Genomic DNA, 27,451 nt, shown 5'->3' on the forward strand with positions numbered 1-27,451 from the left:
CGGGAGAATCGCTGCGGGCACGGGACAGCCTTGCCCACAGCCCTCTCTGTGGGCCAGGTTCTAATCGGTACCCACCCCCCTGCCCCCCCAACCCCTGTGACCCCCGCCCAAGTTGCAGGGAGGCCACAGGCAAGGTGACCAGCTCAAACGGAGGAAAATAAGAGACACTCTGACATGGAGTGGGGAGTGCGGGGTCGGTGGGCGGCGGGTGTGCTGTATGGGGGTTGGGGGTGGCGTTGATGCGGCCAGAGATGGGGGAGGATGAAAATTGGAGGAGAGCAGTTACTGAGCCTGCGTGAGATTTAAAGGCCCAAATTGAGAGAGCAACATTGTCCCGGGGATGCATGCGACCCCAGGAATGAAGCACTGGGCTCAATTAAGGGCCAATCCCGTAAAATAAGGGATGGTTGGTCACCCTGGCCGCAGTCATTAAGTTGGTGCCATGCCAGCAAAACGTGGGCAGTTCCATAAAATTCTTCTAATAGGAGCCTTGGTTATGCAAATTGGCCACCTGCTTCCCACTGGGAAACTTCTCCAGCAGCGGGATTGTGTCAGGTAGCCGAACAGGAGCGTCTCCCGCCTTTGCTCCTGCCAGCTGGGGGACGGTAAAATTCAGACAGTTGACATTTTCACCCTCGATCCTCATGCGGCCAGCGTGGTGGGGAGGGTATCGAGGCCAACGTTTCTGCTGGAAATGCAGCGGAGCTGGTAGCAAGAGAGAGAGAGACAGAGTTAATCTTTCATGTCAACTCTGATAACTGTTTCTCTCTCCACAGATGCTGCCAGAGCTGTTGAGCATTTCCAACACTTTCTGTTTATTTCAGATTTCCAGCATCAGCAGTATTTTGTTTTTATTGTTATGCCAATATTTCTGCCTCAGCTTCTGTCCTTAACCATTAGAGTCTGGAACAGGAAATCAAACCCCAGCTCTCCAGTCGGACAGTAAAGCAGAGCGGCTTCCGTGATTTGATGATTGACGTGCGTCCCAGCCAATAGGAAATCCGTGGATATGATCCAATAGGAGCGGGGTGGAGGCGGGGTTTGGTTGACCAGGAGGAGTCGGAGCTGCTGAAAGATGTCGGAGCGGAAAGTGTTGAATGTGAGAGGGATTTTCCTGCTGTTGTAGGGGGTGCGGGAAGAGCCGGAATGTCCGCCCAGGGAGAGGCCGGAGCCCCGGCTATAAAATAGCCGCTTCCCAGCCAGGGACTGGGGAACCCAGGCTCGGTGTTAACCTCTGAGGCTCAGAACCGGCCCTGGGCACGGACTGGATGGGGTGGGGGGGTGGGGCTGATGGACTGTTGGGGGGGTGGGGGGGGCTGATGGACTGTTGGGGGGTGGGGGGGGCTGATGGACTGTTGGGGGGGTGGGGTGGGGGTTGATGGACTGTTGGGGGGTGGGGGGAGCTGATGGACTGTTGGGGGGGTGGGGGGGGGGTTGATGGACTGTTGGGGGGTGGGGGGGGCTGATGGACTGTTGGGGGGGTGGGGTGGGGCTGATGGACTGTTGGGCGGGTGGGGGGAGGCTGATGGACTGTTGGGGGGGGTGGGGGGAGGCTGATGGACTGTTGGGGGGGGTGGGGGGGGCTGATGGACTGTTGGGGGGGTGGTGGGGCCTGATGGACTGTTGGGGGGGTGGGGGGGCTGATGGACTGGTGGGGGGGAGCTGATGGACTGGTGGGGGGGGGGCTGATGGACTGGTGGGGGGGGTGGTGGGGGGGGTGGGGGGGGCTGATGGACTGTTGGGGGGGGGTGGGGGGGGGCTGATGGACTGTTTGGGGGGGTGGGGGGGTGGGGGGGCCTGATGGACTGTTTGGGGGGGTGGGGGGGCCTGATGGACTGTTGGGGGGGTGGGGGGGGCTGATGGACTGTTTGGGGGGGTGGGGGGGCCTGATGGACTGTTGGGGGGGTGGGGGAGCTGATGGACTGGTGGGGGGGAGCTGATGGACTGGTGGGGGGGGGGCTGATGGACTGTTGGGGGGGGTGGGGGGTGCTGATGGTCTGTTGGGGGGGCTGATGGACTGTTGGGGGGGGTGGCGGCTGGGCATGATGGACTGTTGGGGGGGCTGATGGACTGTTGGGGGGGTGGGGGCTGGGCTGATGGACTGTTGGGGGGGGTGGCGGCTGGGCTGATGGACTGTTGGGGGGGATGGGGGCTGGGCTGATGGACTGGTGGGGGGGGGGCTGATGGACTGGTGGGGGGGGGGCTGATGGACTGGTGGGGGGAGGCTGATGGACTGGTGGGGGGAGGCTGATGGACTGGTGGGGGGGGGCTGATGGACTGGTGGGGGGGGGCTGATGGACTGGTGGGGGGGGGCTGATGGACTGGTTGTGGTGGGGGTGCTGATGGACTGTTGTGGCGGGGCTGACGGACTGTTGGGGGGGGTGGGGGGGCTGACGGACTGTTGGGGGGGGTGGGGGGGGCTGACGGACTGTTGGGGGGGCTGACGGACTGTTGGGGGGGCTGACGGACTGTTGGGGGGGCTGACGGACTGTTGGGGGGGCTGACGGACTGTTGGGGGGGCTGACGGACTGTTGGGGGGGCTGACGGACTGTTGGGGGGGCTGACGGACTGTTGGGGGGGCTGACGGACTGTTGGGGGGGTGGGGGGCGGCTGACGGACTGTTGGGGGGGGCGGGGATGTGGGTTGACGGACTGTTGGGGGCGGGGGCTTACGGACTGTTGCGGGGGGCGGGGGCTGACGGACTGTTAGGGGCGGGGGCTGACGGACTGTTGGGGGCGGGGGCTGACGGACTGTTGGGGCTGACGGACTGTTGGGGGGCGGGAGCCGACGGGCTGTTGGGGGCGGGGGCCGACGGGCTGTTGGGGGCGGGGGCCGACGGGCTGTTGGGGGCGGGGGCCGACGGGCTGTTGGGGGCGGGGGCCGACGGGCTGTTGGGGGCGGGGGCCGACGGGCTGTTGGGGGCGGGGGCCGACGGGCTGTTGGGGGCGGGGGCCGACGGGCTGTTGGGGGCGGGGGCCGACGGGCTGTTGGGGGGGGTGGGGGCCGACGGGCTGTTGGGGGGGGTGGGGGCCGACGGGCTGTTGTGGGGGGGCAGGGGAGCTGATGGACTTTTGGGGGGGCGGGGCGGGTGCTGATGGACTGTTGGGGGGGGCGGGTGCTGATGGACTGTTGGGGGGGGCGGGGGCTGATGGACTGTTGTGGGGGGGCGGGGGAGCTGATGGACTTTTGGGGGGGCGGGGCAGGTGCTGATGGACTGTTGGGCGGGGCAGGGCGGGGGCTGATGGACTGTTGGGTTGAGGCGGGGGCTGATGGACTGTTGTGGGGAGCGGGGTGGGGGCTGATGGACTGTTGGGCGGGGCAGGGCCGGGGCTGATGGACTTGGGTTGAGGCGGGGGCTGATGGACTGTTGTTGGGGGGGCGAGACGGGGGTTGATGGACTGTTGGGGGGGGTGGGGCGGGAACTGATGGACTGTTGGGGATGCGGGTGGGCTGATGGACTGTTGGGGTTTTGGGGGGCTGATGGACTGTTGTGGGGCGAGGGCTGATGGACTGTTGGGGGCTGGGGTTGGGGGCTGATGGACTGTTGGCGGGTGGGGGCTGATGGACTGTTGGGGGGTGGGATTGGGGGCTGATGGTCTGTTGGGGGTGGGGTTGGGGGCTGATGGTCTGTTGGGGGCTGATGGACTGTTGGGGGTGGGGTTGGGGCTGATGGTCTGTTGTGGGTGGTGGGGGGCTGATGGACTGTTGGGCGTGGTGGGGGCTGATGTACTGTTGGGGGTGGGGATGTGGGGGCTGATGGACTCTGGGGTCGATTTGGCTCCCGGGGTGAGTTTGGCTCCGCGGGGGCACTCCATGCGTGGTAATTCAAGGCCCAGTACAAGGTATGAGCATCTAATCTCTGCTGGTTTAACATTTGGGGCCAATTGCCTGTTATAATATCACCATTAGGTGGCAGATTCTGTGTTCCACATTCTGTTCCACTATCCTGGGATTGTCACTAGACTCAATTCTCTCTCTCCACAGAGAGAATTTAGAGAGGGAGTGGAATTCTTTTCATAACTGAAGCCCATTTAAAGCTGCAGTTAGTATCTTTAGAAAAACTGTAAGAGATTTGTCTGGTTTCCTGGTCACTCTTACTCCCTGAATCACTACTTGAAAACAGAGTAAATAGCCTAATTGTAGCTACGTTTTCAAAAGTGCTTCATTGGGCATATTAAATACTCTGAATGTGAGTTCTTTTTATAAGCAGATACTTGCATTCTCTAATGAGGTTTGCTTTCCTGTGTGCGTTTGTTCTAGAAGTGCAGGCATTGCACCCAAATAACGATAAGCCTCATTCGTCCTTGTGGAGACGTAAGTCCTGCCTTCACACTGAGAATACCCTCCATAATATTGTGCGGCACCACCACCGTACTAGGTGGGATAGATTCAGTTCAGATCCAGCAGCACAAAACTGGACGTCCATGAGGCACTGTGGACCATCAGCAGCAGTAAAATTGTATTAAACCAAAATCTGTAGCCATAGGGCCCAGCATATCCCCTCAGTCTACAATTACCATTAAACCAGGGGGTTAACCCTGGTTCAATGAAGAGTGCAGGAGAGCATGGCAGGAGTAGCACCAGGCATACCTAAAAATGAGGTATCAACCTGGTGAAGCGACAACACAGGACTACTTGCATGCCAAACAGTGGAAGCACCATAAAATAGACAGGTTTAAGCGATCAACAAATCAGAACTAAGCTCTGCAGTCCTATTACATTCAGTCGTGAATGGTGGTGGACAATTAAGCAACTAACTGGAGGAGGAGGCGGCTCCACAAATATCTCCAATCTCAATGATTGGGAAGCCCAGCACATCAGTGCAACAGACGAGGCTGAAGCATTTGCAACAATCTTCAGCCATAAGTGCTGAATGAAGGAAAAAAAGACACACAATGGTAAAGATCTCCAATAATTAAGTAAAGACCTGTCAAGAGTAGGCCATACAACCCCTTGAGTCTGCTCCTCTATTCTATAAGGTCATGGCTGATCTTCTACATCAGCTCCACTTTCCTGACCTATCTCCAGATCCCTTGATTCCCTCTATGGCCAAAAATCTATCAGTCTTGAATGTACTCAACGACTGAGCATCCACAGCCCCCTGGGATAGAAAATTTCAAAGATTCACATCGTAGTTAGAAATGGATGCCCCTTTAAGTTCAGTAACTCTGGAGAAAGCTTTTGGCTAGTGCATTCATGAGCATTTTTCAGACTCCCACGCATATACTTCCAGTACGGGTTCCTAAGGCGCTGAAGATCCAGCACATATCAGTGATCTGAACTGAGACCTTTTGGCCTGTTTGGTTCATCCATTAGGCATGTCTCTGAGAACGTATAACAAGATCTGTTTGTGTTCATGGTAACATATAATCTGCACCCACTGAATTGAGTTAGTTTTGCCAATTTAGTTATTACTCTTGTGAGTGAATGACCAAGGGTCAAAATTCACATGCAGGGCAAACTAGCTGGTGCTCTGGATTATATACTGTTATTTCTCCTCTGGATTCTGAGCTCAAATCTGCTCCAAACCGATAAGCGTCTGCTGGGTGGAAGAGCTCTATGTGAAATGAGTTTAGGCAGCCGCCGTCCAGTTCCTAATATATATTGATCTAATGCACAAAATGAATTAATTTGGTGCTAATTGGCAGAGCCAGGCCTTAAAGATGGAAATGATAACAGATAATACTGCTGGGGTGATGTTCAGAGGTTTGGACAGAGTGGAGGGAGTTGATCTGCATCTGAACTAAATGCTTGAAGCTGTCACTGGGTTCCAACGTGCGTTCCTTTGTTCAGCATACCAAAAAATTTAGAAACTGTTTTATTCCTGAAATAGTCTCCATTTACTGTGTTTCTCTTCTTTCCGCCAGAAATACTATCCACCGGACTTTGATCCATCAAAGATTCCGAAACTCAAACTGCCCAAAGATCGGCAGTATGTGGTCCGATTAATGGCTCCTTTCAACATGAGGTAGGTGCAAGCAGCTTATCAATATTTCAGCTACTAACCAGTGTAGAACTTGTAAGTCCAAAAAAAATGTTTGTAGCTCACATTAATGCGGTTTATGACAGAATTGAATAATGGAAAGTGCAGTTTGTGATTAACATTCGGGGCCGATTGCCTGATGTATATCTCCACTAGCTCGCAGTTACTGTGTCCCACATTCTATTCTAGTACCCTGGGATTGTTACTAGGCTCAATTTTAATTCTCTCTCTCCCACTCTAAGGAAAGACTTTAATCAAGTATCTGGCCTCTCCCTCTCCTGGCTTTCAATTTCTCAACTATTTGATCCAGTTTTTTCTTCTCTTTGTTATTCGTTCAGCAACATAATAGCCATGGCGCTTCAAAGTAATTCAGTACTTCGAGAGGTTTCACAGAGGTGCAACAAGGTAATATATAAATGCTTTATCTTCCGTAATTTCAAAGCTGTGGAAGTCTTCGTGCCCCTTAGTCTTTCTTTCGCTCTTTTCAAGCCCAAGCTTGCTATCTCCTAACCACTACGCCTCGATTGGGTGTTTTTCAGCAGAGTTTTTGATGGAGCAATATATGGCTGTAAGTACCTTCCCGTGGGAAACAATTGCCAGCAGTCACCTGAACTGCATCCACATGCAAACATGTCCTTAAATCAATACAAAAACCTAATGACAGGAGGTATTGTACCATCTCGATTGACGGTAACACTTGCATCTACTTTAACCAGGAGATGATAATTCTGACACTGTGTACCCCACCAGCTTTTGAAAAACAAAACATGCTATTGATATTTGAACCATCAATAAGAACAGTGGTGCTTCATCTGTCAACCTTAACACATCACAAGGTTGAGATAACTGGCCAACCAACCTTGTCTTGATGAGGAGCTTCCTATTGACAACGTATACAAAGACAGACCGATCTCTCCCTCCCACTCCCACTTTGTATTCTATTGTCAAACTCCCTTGCACATTGCATCCTTCAGAAAGACATCTTAGGATCTCTGTCAGAGGGAAGCTATTTTAAAAGTACCGCAATACTAGAGAGAGCTACAAGCTCCAATTGTAAATACATAATCTAGAGATTATGATCTGAATCAGAATGGATACGTGGATCCATCACTGAGTTAACCTGAGACTCTTTCACCTGCACAGGTAAATGGAAAATTTCTTGGCACTATTCACAGATAAGCAGGAAGCTCTTCCAGTATCCTGGGCAGCATTCTTCCCACAACTAACACAAAAGAGAGATTTACCTCATCATGCTTCTCATCTCCTGTTGGCATCTTGCTGATACAGGATAGCTGGCACATTTGCTTGCATAACAGCTTGCACTGTGCTCTACCAATGAAGCACAATATGACTGCCCCAATTAATGACTTTAATGTTTCTTTAATTGTATTTTGCAAAGTAACTTGTAATTGCTTCTGTTTTCCACTACCTGTAGGGGCCTGACTTTTTTAGAAGAGATCCCACTACCAAACGTTAGCTGTAGATTGGTTAAAAAACCTTCCAAAAGTTGCTTTCAACCATTCAAGGATTAGTACGTTATACTCTGACCAGCCCACATTATTTAAATACCTGGGTCAAGCCCCAGATGTGTTCCAAATGCATTATCAAACACTGCAGCCTCTCGACAAGGTCATTAGTGGGTGACTGTTGGTTCTGCGATGAGATGCCTCGACTTTGGAGTCTGAAGGGTTAAGAATATGCTTGCTGATTGTTTGTTTCATTAAATGCAACAAAATTACTTTTCATGACAAGAGGAAATTTAACTGATTGTGTTTTAAAAAGTGAAGCTCTGGGATGATTTGATGGAGGCTTATAAAATAATGAAGTGATGAGATTGTGTCTCTGTGAACCAGTTGTTTCAACTGCAATTTGTCAAGGTGAACTGGGGTCAAGTTTACAAGTTATGGAAGGGCAGAGCTAGGTTTGATAAGTTATTCTTTTCCAAGTGAAAAATGGAGTTGTGGGCAGGTTGCCGGCTTGTGTGGTGAATGCTGATTCACAGTATTCCTTTTACGAGAAAGCTGGACCTGATTGTAGTTAGGGAGAAGATCACCTTGTGCAAGATTTGGGTATCTTGTCATATAAATTGATCGCCTACAGGGGTTGGAGAGGAATTTTCCAGTTTTTATTTCCCGAACTGACCTGTGTTTTTGTCTGCCTTTTCGATTTCGGGCAGCAGGCACATGAGAACACCACCACCTGCAAGTTCCCCTCCAAGCCACACACCATCCTGATCTGGAACTATATCGCCATTCCTTCACTGTCATTGGGTCGAAATCCTGGAACTCCCTTACTAACAGCTATGTGCGTGTACCTACACCACGTGGACTGCAGCGGTTCAAGAAAATGGCTCACCACACCTTCTCAAGGGCAATTAGGGATGGGCAATTAATGCTGGCTTATCCAGTGATGCCACATCCCATGAATGAATAAATTAAAATACATGCAGATTACATGGCTCCTGGTGGGGATGGAGCATCTGTATTGAGATGCATGGGACGGACTAAATAAACCAGGGGGTCTTTTCTTATTTGTCACTTTCATGTGCTCTTGTGTTGTGCCAGGTGTAAGACATGTGGAGAATACATATACAAAGGCAAGAAGTTCAACGCGCGTAAGGAAACTGTACAGAATGAAGTCTACCTGGGTCTGCCCATCTTTCGCTTCTACATCAAGTGTACCAGGTGTCTGGCTGAAATCACATTTAAAGTAAATATGCCTACATTCATCAATTCATTTGTGTATAGTTCCCTCCCCCATGTTATAGCTGTACTGGGTTACTTTAGCTAGTAAAGTCAGGAATGTAACTTTTTTTCAGGATTATAGTCAATGTTGCATTATATTATCAACCCCATCCCACCCACCATTCTCTACCCTCTCCCCTGATGGCATTGATTCTACCTGGGGTATGTATCCATGGGTACATACCATAAGATGCCTCACTTCAGTGGCACTTCTTTACATGAGTTTACGTAACTGGTGTTGTCAGCATATTTAACTATTGATGTCTTTCACAGCCCAGTCTAATCCTGCACTAATACAAAAGCAAAGTATTGCAGATGCTGAAATAAAACCGAAACTGCTCAGCAAGTCATTTAGCATCTATGGAGAGAGAAACAGAATTCAGCTTTCAATGTAATCCTCATCAAAACAGACCTGAAACGTTAACTCTGCTGCCTGACCTGCTGAATATTTCCAGCATTTTCTGTTTTTATTCCTGATCCTGCGCTGCTCATTTGTCAGCATAAGTCATTGGCTGATCAAGAGCAGGAAAACCAGGCTGATTTTTTAAAATTCCCTATCACAGAGTGACAAGGCCAGTTGCAGCATCCAGCCTGCTCCCAGGCTATACAGTAATTATGTGGTTTAATAGAGGGTCAGCTCGGTACCTCACTGGGTGGTACACCTACCCAGAGTGACTGGACAAGGATGGCTAATTGTGGGAAGTGGTAAATATTGCAAATGTGCAATAGGCTTTCAATGCTGAGCTGAGGATTAAGGCACATTGTTGGAGAAGATTATAGAAACTTTACCCTGTGTCTAACCCATACCTTACCTAAACTGGGATTGATTAATGAGGCATTGTAGATGCAGCCTCACTGTGTCTAGCTTGTACTTGCCAGCTGCTTTATGAGGACAACGTGGATCAACAAAAAATGTTGTCGGCTCATACTTTTTTTCCAGAGCTATTTTTTTCATATAAATTTGTATAAATGTGTTACAAAACATTTCAAATTGAATATTACAGGAGGTGCAATAAAATTCAACTATTCTCCATACAGCATGTTCCATTCTTGTATTGAGGTGCCTCAATACATTTGCAAAACCTGTGATATTTACAATATACGTTCCATGTCAGCTATACAGCCCAAGGGGTTCTACAGTTACCAGCCCCTCTGTGCACTGTAGCTGGAAGGCCTTAGACAGTGACCTTTCCCCACTGTGCCTCTGTGGTGGCAGCCCCAAGCTTTAATGCACCCCTCAGCACATAGCCCTGGACCTTGGAATGTGCGAGTCTGCAACACTTGGTCAAGGACAGCTCCTTGCACTGGAGGACTAGCAAGTTTTGAGCAGACCAAAGAACCTCTTTCACAAGTTGATGGTCCTCTGGCTGCAGTTGATGTTTATCTTAGCATGGGAACAGCCCGTGGAGCGCAGAGTCCTGCATCACAGAGTTGCTCAGGATGAACTGCGACAAAAACCATTGCATCTCTCTCCAGACGTACTTTGCAAAGGCACATTCCAGAAGGAGGTGGACAATGATCTCTTTCCACCTCAACCATCTCAAGGGCAACATATGGAGGGGTGAGACTCCAGAAGTGTAGGGAGGGCCTTTCTCACCATCAGCCAAGCTACGTCAGCTCATATATTTTGACCCTGAAGGCAATTTTTTTCTAAACAATCAGTGATGATCAGTTATCACAGCCTGGTGATCCTCCTAGATTCCAGCTTGGACAGTGTGTCTAGCTTTCAGTTAATTAGTCAATACTTAAGCTAATTGCAAATAATTGACTTCACATAAAATTCTGTGTCCAAAACAGCTGTTTTTTGGTGACTTCACTTGTACAAGACAAACTGATTTTGGAGAGTTAGTTTGTGGTGGTGAGTTATTTTTTTCAGCCCAATGTTTGGTGCCATTACCATCACAACACCTAGTGTCATAGGAGAGAGAGACAGGTGCAGCTTTGATCTGAGCTCCTTCAGGACACTTGTAGGGGACAGAGAGGAAAACCCTAAAGGGAGAGCTGCATTGCCAAACTTAAAATTCACTTGCAGGGCATGTTGGTATGACTTTCTACAAGCTTAAATTTTCTGTGTGAATGTCAATCATTGGCCAGCGGGGTGTGGGGAAGGAAATTGGACGTGAGTCACACATGGGTAGTCCATAAATTTTGGCAGTGCCAGCTGCAAGGAACATTGGGGTTTTGGAGCAAGGCTTGTGCCAACCCTTCAGCTCCAGCAGCGTCATGCCCAGGAATCAAAAGGAAATAGAAGTTCTCTCTCCAAATCCAGAGAAGAGTGCCTAAAGGAGTTCTCTCACCAATTTCTGCCATCTTGTCCAAAAGGTGTTGCCTCCTGCAGTGTGCTGTTTCTGCTCCTAATGATAAGTCAGTCATTTTTTTACTTTAAAAAGTATTTGAATCATCTAATAATTTTAATTCAGCATCAATAATACAGCAAAGTGGGAATTTACTGTTAAAGCAAGTTGAATTATCAGATTATTTGAACTAAGCAACATTGTAAGTAAAGGAAGTAGAAGATAGTGCAACGGTTATGTTACTGGGTTAGTAATCCAGAGGCCTGGATGGATCGAGAGAATGAGAGTTCACATCCCACCCTGGCATATTGAAAATTTGAATTCGGAACAGTAAAAGTGACCACATAGCTGTCATAAAAGTCCAACTGGCTCACTAATGTCTTTTAGGGAAAGACGCCATTCCTCAGTCTGGCCTATGTGTGACTCCAGTCGACTCTACGTGGTTGACACTTGACATGGCCTAAGCGTAACTAGCAAGGGTCAATAAATACCAGTCTTAGTTAGTGACGGCTATCACACAAGAATTAAGTTTTTACTCCCCATTTTACTAGTATAAGCCTTGATGGTAAATGTCATTATTCAGTCACAGAAGGCATTAAAGCCAAGGTGTATTAAGACCATTTTTAAGAACATTAACTAAAATCAGCTGTGTCCACAGAGCCCAGGGTTCAAGCCTCCAGTTCCCTGATCTGTATTTTTACAATCTAACATTTACATGCACGCATTAGTATCTAATACCTACAGGAAAGATTTTTTTTAAATAAGCTTGTTGAAAGATTCTCTTCCTGTTTGGATCAGGGAAATGAATTTGGCTTGACATGTGCCCATTTATTCATCCCTCTGTGTGTAACCTTGTAGACTGACCCTGAGAACACAGACTATGTGATGGAGCACGGAGCGACACGGAACTTTCAAGCAGAGAAGCTGCTGGAAGAACAGGAGAAACAAATGCAGAAAGAGCGGGAGGATGAAGAGCTGAACAACCCGATGAAGGTATTATTAACTATTTACGGCACAGATGCAGCCCACACAGGCCTCCTCTCACCCTTCATCAAACCTCATCAACATATCCTTCTGTTCCTTTCTCCCTCCTCTGCTGATCTAGGTAGGTTATCGTGGGTCAGTGAGTCTAGGGAGGTTTTACAGCCTAATTATATTTTTGCTGTTAAAGCTTCTCTTTAAAGATTTGGAAAGAAAAGTATGTTGTAAATATTTGGTGCCATATTTTTCAAGCAGATTTTGAAACAATCCAGGCACCATAAGGTTTTATTGTTCAGGGTTAAGGACAGGAGGAGTTGATGGGATGTGAAAATGGTTAGGTTGGGGGGGAGCGGGGTGGGGAGAAGGTGGAATGTGATGATTAGAAATATTTGCTCCTCTGAAGGCTAAAGGGCCTGTTTCTGTTCAGAATAAAGCAATGCAATGACCTGCACCAGGTGTGGTTAGGAACCAGAGTAGACCCTTCAACCCAAAAATTAAACTAGCAGCCAAGAACAAGAATTCATAGACCATAAGACATAGGAGCAGAAATTAGGCTATTCGGCCCATCGAGTCTGCTCTGCCATTCAATCATGGCTGATAAGTTTCTCAACCCCATTCTCCCCGTAACCTTTGATCCCCTTACCAATCAAGAACCTACCTATCTCGGTCTTAAATACACTCAATGACCTGGCCTCCACACCCTTCTGTGGCAATGAATTCCATAGATTCACCACTCTCTGGCTAAAGAAGTTTCTCCTCATCTCTGTTCTAAAAGGTCTTCCCTTTACTCTGAGGCTGTGCCCTCGGGTCCTAGTCTCTCCTACTAATGGAAACATCTTCCCCACATCCACTCTATCCAGGCCTTTCAATATTCTGTAAGTTTCAATCAGATACCCCCTCATCCTTCTAAACTCCGTCAAGTATAGACCCAGAGTCCTCAAACGTTCCTCATATGTTAAGCCTTTCATTCCTGGGATCGTTCTCGTGAACCTCCTCTGGACCTTCTCCAGGGCCAGAACATCCTTCCTGAGATACGGGGCCCAAAATTGCTCACAATATTCTAAATGTGGTTTGACCAGAGCCTTATAAAGCCTCAGCAGCGCATCCCTGCTTTTATATTCTAGTCCTCTCAAAATAAATGCCAACATTGCATTTGCCTTGCTAACTACCGACTCAACCTGCAAGTTAACCTTAAGAGAATCCTGGACTAGGACTCCCAAGTCCCTTTGCACTCCAGATTTCTGAATTCTCTCCCCATTTAGAAAATAGTCTATGCCTCTATTCTTCCTACCAAAGTGCATGACCTCACACTTCCCCATGTTGTGTTCCATCTGCCACTTCTTTGCCCATTCTCCTAACCTGTCCAAATCCTTCTGCAGCCTCCCCATCTCCTCAATGCTACCTGTCCCTCCACCTATCTTTGTATCATCTGAAAACTTAGCCAGGATGCCCTCAGTTCCTTCATCTAGATCATTAATGTATAAAGTGAAAAGTTGTGGTCCCAACACTGACCCCTGCTACTGACCCACTAGTCACCGGCTGCCATCCTGAGAAGGACCCCCTTATCCCCGCTCTCTGTCTCCTGCCAGACAGCCAATCTTCTATCCATGCTAGTACCTTGCCTCTAACACTATAGGCTCTTATCTTACTGAGCAGCCTCCTGTGCGGCACCTTGTCAATGGCCTTCTGGAAGTCCAAGTAGGTAACATCCATTGGCTCTCCTTTGTCTAACCTACAGAGTGAATAGAGTGTATTTGGGACAATTTCCTAGAGCAATATGTTGTGGATCCAAACAGGGAACAGGCTATTTTGGGTCTGATAATGTGTAATGAGGTAGGTTTAATAAATGATTTCAGAGTAAAAGATCCCCTAGGAAACAGTGACCATAACATAGTAGAATTTAGCATTCAGTTTGAGAGTGAGAATCTTGGGTCGGAAACAACTGTGCTAAACTTAAATAAGGGTAATTACAATGGAATGAGGGCAGAGTTTGCAGGAGTGGACTGGGAAAGAGGTTTCGCAGAAAAGATGATTGATGAAAAATGGCAGACGTTTAAGAAAATAGTTCATGACTCACAACAAAGATATATCCCAGTAAGGAAGAAGGGTTCTAGGAAGGGGATAAACCAACCATGGTTAACCAAGGAAGTTAAGGATCGTATCAAATTGAAAGAAAAAACAACGTGGCAAAGATGAATGGTAAGCCAGGGGATTGGGAAAGTTTTAAAAACCAACAAAAGATGACCAAAAAATAAGAGGGAGAAAATAATCTTTGAGGGTAAACTAGCAAGTCATATAAAAACAGACAGTAAGATCTTTAAATATATAAAAAGGAAGAGAGAGGCCAAAGTGAACATAGGCCCCTTAGAGAATAAGGCTGGGGAAATAATAGGGAACCAGGAAATGGCAGAGGAGTTGAATAAATACTTTGCACCAGTCTACATAGTAGAAGACACTAAAAGCATTCCAAAAATACTAAATAATCAAGGGGCAAAAGCGGGGGGGAGGAAATAAATACAAGAACTATCACTAGAGAAACTAATGGGGCTAGAGGCCGATAAATCTCCTGGACTTGATGGGTTGCATTCTACGATATTAAAGGAAGTAACTACAGAGATAGTGGATAGTCTGGCAATAATCTTCCAAGAATCCTTAGGCTCAGGAAAAGTTCCAGAGGATTGGAAAACTGCCAATGTAACACCCTTATTCAAAAAGGGAGGTAGACAAAAGACAGGTAACTAACTATAGGCCAGTTGGCTTAACATCCATCATTGGGGAAATATTAGAGTCTATTATAAAGGATGTAATAACAGAGCATTTAGAAATGCATAATATAATCAAGCAGAGTCAGCATGGCTTCATGAAGGGGAAATCATTCCTGACAAATTTATTAGAATTCTTTGAGGAGGTAACAAGCAAGATTGATAAAGAGGAGCCAGTAGATGTAATATATTTGGATTTCCAAAAGGCATTCGATAAAGGTCCCACACACAAGGCTACTTAATAAGATAAGAGCCCATGGTGTTGGGGTAGTATGTTGGGGTAACATGGATAGAGGATTGGCTAACTAATAGAAGATAGAGTTGGTATAAGGGAGGCATTTTCAGGAGTGCCACAGGGGCCAGTGCTGGGACCACAATTATTTACAAAATATATTAATGACTTGGATGAGGGAAGTGAATCTACTATCGCCAAGTTTGCAGATGACACAAAAATAGGTGGGAAGGCAAGTGGTGAGGATGACACACAGTCAACAGAGGGATATAGACAGATTAAGTGAGTGGGCAAAAATGTGGGAAAATGTGAGGTTATGCACTTTGGCAGGAAGAATAGAGGAGCTGAATATTATTTAAATGGAGAAAGACTGCAGAAAGCTGCAGCACAGAGGGATTTGGGCATCCTCGTGCATGAATGACAAAAAACTGGCATACAAGTTCGGCAGGTAATTGGGAAGGCAAATGGAATGTTGGCCTTTATTTCAATAGGAATGGAGTATAAAAATAGGGAAGTCTTGCTAAAACTGTACAAGGCACTACTTAGACCACACCTAGAATACTGTGAACAGTTTTGGTCCCCTTATCTAAGAAAAGATGTACTAGCTTTGGAGGCAGTCCAGAGAAGGTTCACTAGGTTGATACCCAGTATGGAGGGATTTTCTTCTGAGTAGAGTTTGAGAAGGTTGGGCCGTGTGCTCATTGGAATTTAGAAGAATGAGAGACGACCTTATTGAAAAATATAAGATTCTTAGGGGGCTTGACAGAGTAGATGCTGAGAGGTTGTTTCCCCTTATGGGAGATTCTAGGACCAGAGGGCATAATCTCAGAGTAAGGGGTCACCCATTTAAGACAGAGATGAGGAGGAATTTCTTCTCTCAGAAGGTAGTCAATCTGTGGAATTCTTTACTGCAGAGGGCTGTAGAGGCTGGGTCGTTAAGTATATTCAAGACTGAAATAGACAGATTTTTAATCAGTAAGGGAATCAAGGGTTATGGGGAAAAGGCAGGAAAGTGGAGTTAAGGATTATCAGATCAGTCATGATCTCATTGAATGGTGGAGCAAACTCGATGGGCTGAATGGCCTATTCTGCTCCTACACCTTATGTTCTAACCCCTCAAGCCTTATCAGTTATGGTTGATCTACATCTTAACTCAATCTACCCATCTTGGTTCTGTAGCTCTTCACATTATTAGAAATCTAACAATATCAATTTCAATTACCCTAGTCACTACAGCTTTTTCAGGGAGGGAGTTCCAGATTTCCATTACACTTTGTGTGAAAAAGTTCTTTCTGGACTCCTGCATTACAACAGTGACTACACTTCAAAAGCATTTTGTTGGCTGTAAAACGCAATGGGACATCCTGAAGTCATGAAAGACCCTGTATAAATGCATGTATTTCTTCCAGCAGAGAAAATAGTTTCGTTTCTCTAGCCTATCAAACCCTTCAATCCTCCTAAAAACCTCAATTAGATCACCCCATAATCTTCTACATGCAAGTGAACACAAGTCTAATCTATGCAACCTGTCCACACCAATACAGGACTTTCAGCCCCTGTATCATTCTAGTGAATCTGTGCTGCACCCCATTCCAAGGCTAACGTATGCTTTCTGGGCTGCATGCCCAGAACAAAATAAAGAATGAGCTTTATATAATTGTAACATAACATCCACCTCTGTATTCCAACCCCATTAATTAGGTTGTTATTTTTGTACCTAGTCTTTTTGAATATTTGAGGTCCTCCCATTTTTTCCCTTGATCACTAATCTGTAACCAATGCCAAAAGGCACAGGCATTCTTCCCTACAAGTCATAAAGGTGCTGACCCTTTCTGAAGACGCACAGGTATCTTCCAGTAGCTCATCCAAGGGCCCTTCTTCATGGCTGAGCCTAGACAGCTAATGCTGGGAGACTGTTCACTATCGATGGAGCCGTGCTTCCAATCCAATCTTGACATTGACTATTAAGTGCATTCTATTCAGCAGAGGACACTGGGTAGTATACAGGTGCACAACCCTGATTGACTTTTCCCCTTTATTTAAATGGTGATTTCAGTAGCCCAATCCCTACACATTGAGAGATTAGGGAGAGTAGATGACTCTTTTCTGGTGTGTGCAATATGGTAGCTGCAGGCTTTCAGTGATCCCAGCATTCACAATCTTCTGTGTGTTTATCCTTTTTAAAGGTTCTGGAGAACAGAACTAAAGACTCCAAGATGGAAATGGAGGTCTTGGAAAACCTGCAGGAGCTGAAGGAGTTGAACCAGCGACAAGCCAATGTGGACTTCGAGAGCATGTTACTGGAGTATCAAAAATATGAAGAGGACCTGAAACGACAGCAAGAGGAGGACGATGAGCGAGAGATGAAGTAGGTCAAACTCTCAAAATGCAGAATTGTTCCATTCCTAGTAATGATGAGCAGTAAGATGCCAAAAAGAAGGGATGGATTCTGAGGAAAGCTTTCTGCTGAGTTAGCTGGTCATAACCAGAGTGGTGCTGGGAGCACCCCAGATAGGGCCAACGCCCTAAGACTGATCTAGAGATTCTGGATATTGTTTCCACAAAGTACGGGGATGGAATGATTCCCCAGCACGAGGTGGAGGAAAGAATGGATTTCAGCCATTAACTTCCACCTCCAAAGAAATCTTTTTATCACCTTTTGCTCCCATTACTTCAAAATAAAACACATGACCTTCTTGTAGAGATTTTTAAAAAATCTGATGATTCATATTAGTAACATCCACACAATTCATTTAGCACCAGATGCTGTTGTGTGTGTGTTCCATGTTCAGCTTCCTCTGTTCCAATGTCTGATGTATTATGACTGGAGTGGTCCAGTAGAACTGAGGTGCTGCAGTCACACTGTGTGTCCTTGCCTTCACGAAAATACAAGTACAAACCATTCACCAGCATTTGAATGAAGCTGAAAATTGAGAAACAATGGAACAGTTTTTAGAACAAGCTTGAGAGCTCTCACCTTGGGGCCTTTGCAAAAACATTACATCACATATGTTGCTACTTTGTAGTTTTCCAGAAGTTTAGAATCCAGTATTTTATCCCATCTCACTCCCTCTTTCCCATCTCTCTTGACCCTGCCTTCTCTTGCACCCCTTGTGCTCCGCACTCTTCTCCCACCCAAGCATACTTGTCAGTACATTTCCCTGTGGAGAGTTTACTTGCCAGGAATAGGTTCCCTGTGTAGATTTATCTCACCTGTTTCTATCCTAAAAGGTCCATGTTGGAAAGTGCCCACGTAAAGAGAATTCTTGAAGACTCGGACTCTGATGAGGAACCCCTTAAACCGCCTTGCAAACTGAAACCTCAAGTCCTTCGGAAGCCCACAGATATACTCAATGAGGTAAGATTCTGATTCCATTCCAACTGCTTGAAAACTAAGAAATGGACTTCATGCATTGTCACAAAGTAGATATGTTTTAGGAAGACCATTCAGCCCATCTTGGCTCAGGATATCCAGGAAAAATCAACAGTTTTCCTCATTTTTTCCCCCAATATTCCACCCAGAAGTCCTTTCATTTAGTGTTCACTCCATGCGTGAGGAACATTTGGACATCCGTTCTAAATTTCCCATTCTCCAGTTTGAGCCTGTATCTTATTGTCACAACTTGGCATGAATTCAATTTAGCTTTTCTAAATTACCTCTGAGTCTTCTCGAGAGATCTTCTCTCAGTCGCCACCTTTTCGTCATTCCTCCAGACTTTCCACGTATGGCTCGATCCTCTGAGACTAACTTTGGGCCTTGTACTGCTTCCAGAGATTTATTTCTACAAATGATGCAGGTACCAAGTAAGGAATGAAAAATCCAACATGTTCTGATTAATTCAATCCCGTGTGGCTCTCTGAATACACAGGATAATTAGATAATGCTGACTTTCCAGTGTGTAGCTGAGCCAGATCAAGCAGAAAGGCCCCAGGTGCATTTCCTGTTAGTGCTGACCTCAGCCATGGCACGAGTAGAGTGGCTATGATTGGCCTCAGGACCCATTGGCTAGGGAAAGAAGGCAATCAGCCATGCTTTGTATTCCTGATTGCCATTCAGGAATCCCAACTAGCAGTATGCATACCTGGATAAAGGCAGGGTCAGATTTAGCTGTGTTGAATAGCTTGCCAACACTCACCATCAAAGCTCACGTGAAGGATGCTGACAAAGCACCAGAAGACTTGGATAAAAACAGGAAATACTCAACAGGTCTGGCAGTAACTGAGGAGCAAGAAACAGAATTAACATGTCAGTCGAATAACCTTTCAAACCTTTGTCTTGGCCTATTATTTGCCTTTCAAACAACATCACTAAAACTGATTATTTGGTCATTATTGTACTACAGCTTGTGGGACTTTTCTGTGGGCAATTTTCATTCTGACAAATGATCATTGATCTGAAATGTTAACTCTGTTTTTCCCTCCACTGATGCTGCCTGACTTGCTGACTATTTCTAGCATTTTCTGTTTTTGTTTCAGATTTCCAGCATCCTCAGTATTTTGCTTTGGTACCAGAAAACTGTCTATGCCTGTGTGACCATTAATCACGGGTGTGTGTGTATGAAACAGAACCTTTTCAGAAAGAATTAAAGGAACTGGGAAAGAATGCGAGGAATGTAATGAATTGTCTAACCTGTAAATCCCTGATTAATGTAGCAAAGGAGAAGCAGATAGAAGGATTGCTCATGTTATCCACATGAGACTCAATGGGTTGAAATGCATCCAAGCTGCACTGCTAGCAAAACTGCTTTTTTTGGCTTCGAGAAGTTGCAGCCCATGTGCAAATTAATACAGTATTTGTCATTGTCCATTTATTTCTATTGTGGTTTTAATTTGTCTCTGCAACAGAATACTGATTGTCAGAAAAAGAAACTGAAGCCGGAGAGTTGGGAAAAAAGCGTGGGAAAGCTCAATGGAAATCCTCCTCTCTCTAGGTTGGTGGTGAAGAAAGCACAGACCAAAAAAGCAGATTCATCTATCCTTAGAAAAGATGACAGCATCCAGAAAGACTGCCCGACCAACGATGGTGAGGATTGGGTGCAAAATATGGGGAATTAGTATTTTTTCTAATTTTAGACGGAATTGAGTGTGTTTTATTAGGAAAGCACTATGGTTAACTTACTTGTCTGGGCACTCTGGGGCACACCAGTGAATGTACCTATCAATAGCCCCCCCTTGATTTTTGATGTTGAACATATGTCTAATCTTCTATGATGCACAGCCCTGACAGTCTTCATATTTATGACATTTGGTAAGCTGAGTAACCCTCAGTTGGTAGCATTCACTCAAAGTCACCCACCCACTCCAGAGACTTGAGTACAAATCTACGCTGACACACCAGTGATGCATCATCGGAGGTGCCGATCCTACCTTTTAGATGAGACGTTAAACCGAGCTCCCGTATCCCCCCCCAAGTAGATGCAAAAGATCCCTGGCCCTATTCACAGAGAAACAAAGAAGTTTTCTCTGGTGTCTACGCCTATAATTATCCCTCAGTCCAACATCACTAAAATATTATTTAGTCATTATCATATCCCTATTTGTGGGACCTTTCTGTGTACAACTTGGTTGATACATTTCCTACAATACAACAGTGACTACATATGAAAAGTACTTAATTGGCTACAAAGTGTTTTGGAACATTTACACAAAATAGAGGCAGAAGTAGGCTATTCGAGCCTGCTACAGCATTCAATAAGATCATGGCTGACCTGTTTGTGTTTTGAATTCCACATTCCCATCTACCCCCAATAAACTTTGATTCCCTTGCCTAACAAGAGCCTGTCTGCCTCTGCCTTAAAGACGCTCAATGATCCTGCCTCCACTGCCTTCAGAGGCAGAGAATTCCAAAGTCTTACAATCCTCAGAGAAAACATTTCTCCACATCTCTGTCCTAAAGGGCAACCCCTAATTTTAAAACAGTGCCCCCTAGTTCTAGACTCACCCACCAGAGGAAGCATCCATTCCACATTCACCTTGTCCATACCATTCAGGATCTTATATACTTCAGTCAAGTCACCTCTCACTCTTCTAAGCTCCAGTGGAAACGAGCCCAGTCTATCTAACCTTTCCTCATAAGACAACCCACTCATTCCAAGTTTCAGTCTAGTAAACCACCTCAGAACCGCCTCCAACGCATTTACATCCTTAAATAAGGAGACCAAAACTGCATACAGTATTTGAGATGAGGTCTCATTAATGCCCTGTATAGCTGAAGCATAATATCCTTACTTTTATGTTCAATTCCTCTTGTAATAAAGGATAGCATTCCATTAGCCTTCTTAACTACTTGCCATACGTGCATACTAACTTTTTGTGACTCATGCACTATAACACCTAGTTCCCTCTGCACCTCGGAATTCTGCAGCCGTTCTCCATTTATATAATACTCTGCATTTTTATTCTTCCTGCTAAAGTGAACAACTTCACATTTTCCTACATTAAACTCCATCTGCCAGATTTTTGCCCACGCACTCAACCTATTTATATCCATCTGCAACCTCCTTATGTCTTCTTCACAATATACTTTCCTACCTGTCTTTGTGTCATCTGCAAATTTAGCTACCATGTCTTCGCTCCCCTCATCTAAGTCATTGATATGAATTGTAAAAAGTTGAGGCCCCAACGCAGACCCCTGCAGGACTCTACCTGTCATATCCTGTCAATCAGAAAATTTATGTATACTCTCTGTTTTCTGCCAGCCAGCCAACCCTTTATCCATGCTAATATGCTACCCATACGCCATAAGTTTTTTATTTTCTGTGATAACCTTTGATGTGGCACCTTATCAAATGCCTCCTGGAGACCCAAGTACAGCATGTCTACAGGCTCCCTTTTATCCTCAGCTCATGTTCCTCCTTCAAAGAACTCCAATAAATTGGTTAAACATGATTTCCCTTTCACAAAACAATACTGACTCTTACCAATTACATCGACTTTCTCTAGGTGCCCAGCTATAACCTCCTTAATGAGTGATTCTAACACCTTCCCCATGACAGACGTCAAGCTAATTGGCCGATAGTTCCCTGTTTTCTGCCTCCCTCCCTTCTTGAATAGAGGGGTTATATTTGCTGCTTTTCAGTCTGGTGGAACCTTTCCAGAATCTAGTGAGTTTTGGAAAATTAACACCATCACATCTACTATCTCATTAGCCACCTCTTTTAAGACCGTAAGATGAAGTCCATCAGGACCCGGAGACTTGCCAGCCCACAGCTCCATCAGTTTGCTCAGTACCACTTCCCTAGTGATTGTAATTTCACCAAGTTCCCCTCTCCCTTCCATTTCCTGATGTATAGCTATTACTGGAATGTTTTTTTGTATTCTCCATAGTGAAGACAGAAGCACAATATTTGTTCATTTCATCTGCCATTTCTTTACTATCTACTATTAACTCCCTACTGTCACTCTCTAGAGGACCAACACTCACTTTGTTTACTCTTTGCCTGTTTAAATATCTGTAAAAACTCTTGCTGTCCATTTTTACATTTCTAGCTAGCAATCTAATTTCTTTCTCCTGATTAACCTTTTAGTCATTCTCTGCAGTTCTTTATGTTTTGACCAGTCTCCTGACCTGCCATGTATCTTTGTGCAGTTATATGCTTTTTCCTTAAGTTTGATGCTTTCCTTAACTTTAGTTAACCTCAGATGATGGGTCCTCCCCTTAGAATTTTTCTTTATAGTAGGAATATACTTATTCCGTGTATTCTGAAATATCCCCCTAAATATCTGCCACTGCTTCTCTATTGATCTATCCCTAGCCTAGTATCCCACTTCACTTCAGCTAGCTCAGCTTTCATGCCCACATGGTTGTCCTTATTTAAGTTTAAAATATAGTCTTAGACCCACTTTTCTCCCTTTCAAATTGGATGTCAAATTCGATCATATTGTGGTCGCTGCTACCTTCGAGGGTGGGGGAGTGCAGAGGGGTGAGGGGTGCCTTCTCTCTGGGGTTATTAATTAATCCTGTCACAGTATCAAATTTAACGTAACCTGCTCTCTGGTTGGTTCCAGAATGTGCTGTTCTTAAAAAAAACTATCTCACAAGCATTCTATGAACTCCTCATTGAGGCTACTTCTGCCAGTCTGATTTTTCCAGTTTATATGTAGATTATTGCTGTCCCTTTAACACAAGCACCCAATATTTCTTGTATGCTTTGTCCCACGTTGTGCTTTTTTGATTCATTTCTGGGATGTGGGCATAGCTGGCTAGGCCAGCACTTATTGCCCATCTCTAATTGCCCTTGAGAATGTGGTGGTGAGTTGGCGCCTTGAACCACTGCAGTCCCTGTGGTGCAGGTACACCCAGAGTGCTGTTAGGGAGAGGGTTCCAGGATTTTGACCCGGTGACAGTGAAGGAATGGCAATATATTTCCAAGCCAGGATGGTAAGTGGCTTGGAGGGGAACTTCCAGGTGGAGGTGTTCCCATCTATCTGCTGCCCTTGTCCTTCTAGATGTTAGTGGTCGTGAGTTTGGAAGCTGCTGCCTAACGAGCCTTGGTGAGTTTCTGCAGTGTATCTTGTAGATGGTACACACTATTGCTACTATTCGTCGGTGGTGGAGGGAGTGAATGTTTGTGGAAGGTGTGCCAATCAAGCAGGTTACTTACTGTTAGGGGGCCTGTAGACCACTCCCACTAGTGACTTCTTTCCCCTACTATTCCTCAACTCCACCCAAACTGATTCTACACCCTGATCTGAACCAAGGTCATCCTTGATCAATAGTGCTACCCCTCCACCTTTACCTAACTTCTTATTGTTTTTGAATATCATATACTCCTCAATACTCAGGATCCAATCATTGTCAGCCTGCAACTACATCTCCATAATGGCTATCCGATCATACTTATTTGCTTCAATGTGTGCTATCAATTCATTTACTTATGAATACTATGTGCATTCAGATACAAAGCCTTTAGTTTTGTCTTTTTGTTGCCCTTGTAACATCTAACCTGGACTATTGACGTATTCTTAGGTTTAATCTCTCTGGCCCTTCCTGCTATTCTATGACCCTCATTTCCCATATTACTATTATGGTCTCCTTCTTTGAATGTACCCCTTGATTTGCCACAACTATCCAAGCTGATCACCCCCCCCCCCCCCCCCATTTCTACTTCCCTAGTTACGCGACTCGCAAGAACATGCATCCCAGCACAGTTCAGGTGTAGACCGACCCAACAGTATAGCCCCCACTCTCCCCAGTACTTTTGCCAGTGCCCCACGAACTGGAACCCGCTTCTCCCACACCAGTCTTTGAACCGCACATTCATCTCTAATCTTATTTGCCCTGTGCCAATTTGCACACGATTCAGGTAATAATCCAGGGATTATTACCTTTGAGGTTTTGCTTCTTAATTTGGTACCTGGCTTCTCATGCTGACTATGCAGAACCTCCTCCTTTGTCCTGCCTGTGTCATTGATACCTACATGGACCATGACGACTGGATCCTACCCTTCCCACTGCATGTTCCCCTCCAGCCCTGAGCAGATGTCCCAAACCCTGGCACCGGGCAGGCAACACAACTGTCTGGACTCCTGATCTTTGCTGCAGAGAACAGTGTCCCCTGTACTGCCCCCCTATTACCACTACATTCCTGTTGCTCTCCCCATTTGAACGACTTCCTGTACCATGGTGTTATGGCCAGCCTGCTCATCCACTTTGGAGACCTCACTTTCACCCACACAGGTTGTAAGCACCTCAAACCTTTTTGACAATTGCAAAGTCTGAGGCTCCTTTGTGCAGACTTGCTTGTCATGGATCGCCTTGGTATCCAAAAGCTCCCACATTCCACAGCTGCAACATAACACCTGTCCTGCCATTGTTATTTGTGTTATTTAGTTAACTTAATTTACTTATTCACTGAATTAACTTAAAATATCATGTTTATATATTATTATATATTATAGAATATTTCCTATGTATGCCACTACTCTTTCCCCTGTGCACCGAATTCTCACGTGAACCTAATCTGCTACTCACTCTGTCTCCGTCTCACTCCAGCGTAGTCACCTGTCTCCTCGCGTGCCCGTGACTGACATGTTGAGGTTGGGAAGGATGCTATATAAAGTACAAGTCTTTTTAACCAGCTGTCAGTTTTTGTAAAGCTACTCCCACCTTGGAAATGTAGGCTGAACAAATGCAGGCAAAAAATGGCTCACATTACTTCCACTGTTGAGCCCCAGCCTCTGCTGTGTTATGTGGTTTGTGGTTTCAGCTGGAGTGGCATCAGCGGCCTGTCCACTGTGCTGCTGGGGCCATGGAGAAGAAGAGAGGAGGGTTAAAGAGTCCATTGGGATTCCTCCTGATCGCTATGCTGACCCCCTGCTGTAAAGGGAATTTGTGCAAATGTGGGAATGGGGACAGAATTGGGCTGTGATGTGCTGCCTTCATAGTAAAATAGCTAAATGACACACAAGATGGAAAGGTTACAAGAGAGTACCAGCAATACATAGATCTAGACCCCAACCTGTAGAGGGAGAGAAACTCGAAAGAAGAAAGAACTCTCAGTTATGTATTGCTTTCTACATCCTTGGAAATTACTAAAGTGCTTTACAGTTAATAAACGACTTTTTTAAGTCAACAATATTGGTAAAAGCTGACGGCCAATTTGTGCATAGAAGATCCTACTAATATGAGTGCTTATTTATTTTAAGACTCAGGGAGAGATTTAGGGTTTTCGTATATTGCCATGGGATGTTTGTGCCCACCCGAAGTTGCGATCAGGATCTCAATTTACCATCTCACCAAAAGGCAGCACCTCCAACAGTGCAGCACCCACTCCATATTAAATTGGAGTGCCAGCCTAGGGTATGTGTTCAAGGCTGGATGGGACTTCATCCCACAGTTTTCTGAATGATTGACTGGTGAGAATGCTGCCACTTAATCCGGCTGTGACCCTACAGGAACTGCCAATCTGGGAGAGATGCAAAAATGTTCACAGTTATTAGTATCATCAAGAGAGACAGATGAATTACTCAGACAAGTCATTTAACAATCTTTGTCTCTTAAATAGATAGAGTACATTTTTTCTTTCATGTTCTAGGTACCAAAGACCAGAATTCTGTGGTATCGCCTGCTTCAGTAGTGTTATCAAGTACAGCACAAGTGCAGCAAGCATCAGGAGCCTGTAATTCCTCCTTGAGTCTTTTGGGGGCATACTCTGACAGCGAAGGAAGCAGCAGTGATTAAGCATAGTGATGGATTCAGGCAACAGTGGAGCTGTTTCAAGAAATGGACAATTCTAACTAAAGCCTTGATGTTTTTTTCTGTACTCTGTAAATAATTGCAGTTGTCATAATTATATCTGTTTATATAAATTTGGAATACATTGAAATCTTCCCCCAAGGTCCTTTTGAACATGGTAAGGCTTGAAATTCTTTATTTAACAAAAACAAATGGGAGAATGCTTTGGTTTTCTGTTATTTAATTACAATGTGGATATAGATGAGATGGCTGTTCGCCTTACGTTACAAGAATTCCAGCACTGACTGAGGCCGTTCATCAGATCAAGCATATGCCAGTACAAGTGAATGTATTTGCTGGAATGCCAGTCTCATGTCCAAGCTCATGCATCCACCAAAACCCTACTACCAGGTAAATGGTGCCTGGGGTTTTTGCTTCTGTGACTTAATGCAGAAGATCACTAAATGTGAATATAATTAACTCGCTTGTTCTGTGAAGAACTTTCTGATTTTAGTCTTATTTTAAATCCTGTGGACCCCTCCACACTGCCCCCACATCATTAATGGATATTCCACAATTACAGAATTCAGGCTACAGGCATTCTCCTACACTTCAAACCAAGTGGAACTGCAACCCTACTGTGCGGTTTCTCTCACTCTACGTGTTTTGTTGAGACATTGTATTAATTTTTAATTATGTATATTAAGTGCTGTATTTTCCTAACCTACAGTAAAATATTTTGTTTATGTGACTGCAAAAGTTAGTTAATCATTTATATTGTGTTTATAGGTATAATTATTCATGTGATTATGACCTGTAAAATATATAATAAACATGTAAATGTATAAATTCCAAAAGTGAAATATCTGTATATTAAATCCAATGCATCATGTATGCACTTCATTGAAAGATTATAGGTACCTGTCACCCCTGTAGCTGATCCTGTAATATGTATTTTTAGTGTTTAAAGGTGTCATGATGTTGGACATATTTTGTGGTATTTTATAGTGAGGGTATGTACAACCACCAGGTTCCCATTGATTTTTTTTTTTACCTCTTGTATTTTTATCTCTGTAACTGAATAGCTTTTGTGTCTTGTTAACATCTTTTTATCTCTTCCCAAAAGCAAAATAGTAATGATAAAGTGTACAAGACACTGGTTGAGCCTGAACTGGAATATTGTGTCCTGTTCTGGGCACCACTTTTTAGGAAAGTTGTAAAGGCATTATAGAGGGTAAGAAAAGATTCACAAGAGTGGTTCAAGGGATGAGGGACCTCA

General features: G+C 45.3%; 1 protein-coding gene across 1 annotated transcript; it reads left to right on the forward strand.

The window, feature by feature from the left end:
- The first annotated feature begins 1,008 nt into the window (after positions 1-1,008).
- yju2 (YJU2 splicing factor homolog) lies at positions 1,009-27,021 on the forward strand. Its single transcript, XM_078555682.1, has 8 exons — positions 1,009-1,099; positions 5,868-5,968; positions 8,548-8,692; positions 11,880-12,014; positions 17,183-17,364; positions 18,228-18,354; positions 19,842-20,019; positions 26,033-27,021. The coding sequence occupies exons 1-8, from the start codon at positions 1,076-1,078 to the stop codon at positions 26,176-26,178; spliced, it is 1,038 nt and encodes a 345-aa protein (XP_078411808.1). The 5' UTR covers positions 1,009-1,075; the 3' UTR covers positions 26,179-27,021.
- The last annotated feature ends 430 nt before the right edge of the window (positions 27,022-27,451 follow it).

This window comes from Cetorhinus maximus, chromosome 13, assembly GCF_964194155.1.
Source record: "Cetorhinus maximus chromosome 13, sCetMax3.hap1.1, whole genome shotgun sequence".
NCBI lineage: Eukaryota > Metazoa > Chordata > Chondrichthyes > Lamniformes > Cetorhinidae > Cetorhinus > Cetorhinus maximus.

Bases quoted from the DNA above. Each gene is read 5' to 3' on its own strand.
- yju2 (XM_078555682.1), top strand. From the start codon at position 1,076: ATGTCGGAGCGGAAAGTGTTGAAT. The intron at 1,100-5,867 runs GTGAGAGGGATT...TCTTTCCGCCAG, and splicing joins CGGAGCGGAAAGTGTTGAAT to AAATACTATCCACCGGACTT. The intron at 20,020-26,032 runs GTGAGGATTGGG...TTCATGTTCTAG, and splicing joins AGACTGCCCGACCAACGATG to GTACCAAAGACCAGAATTCT.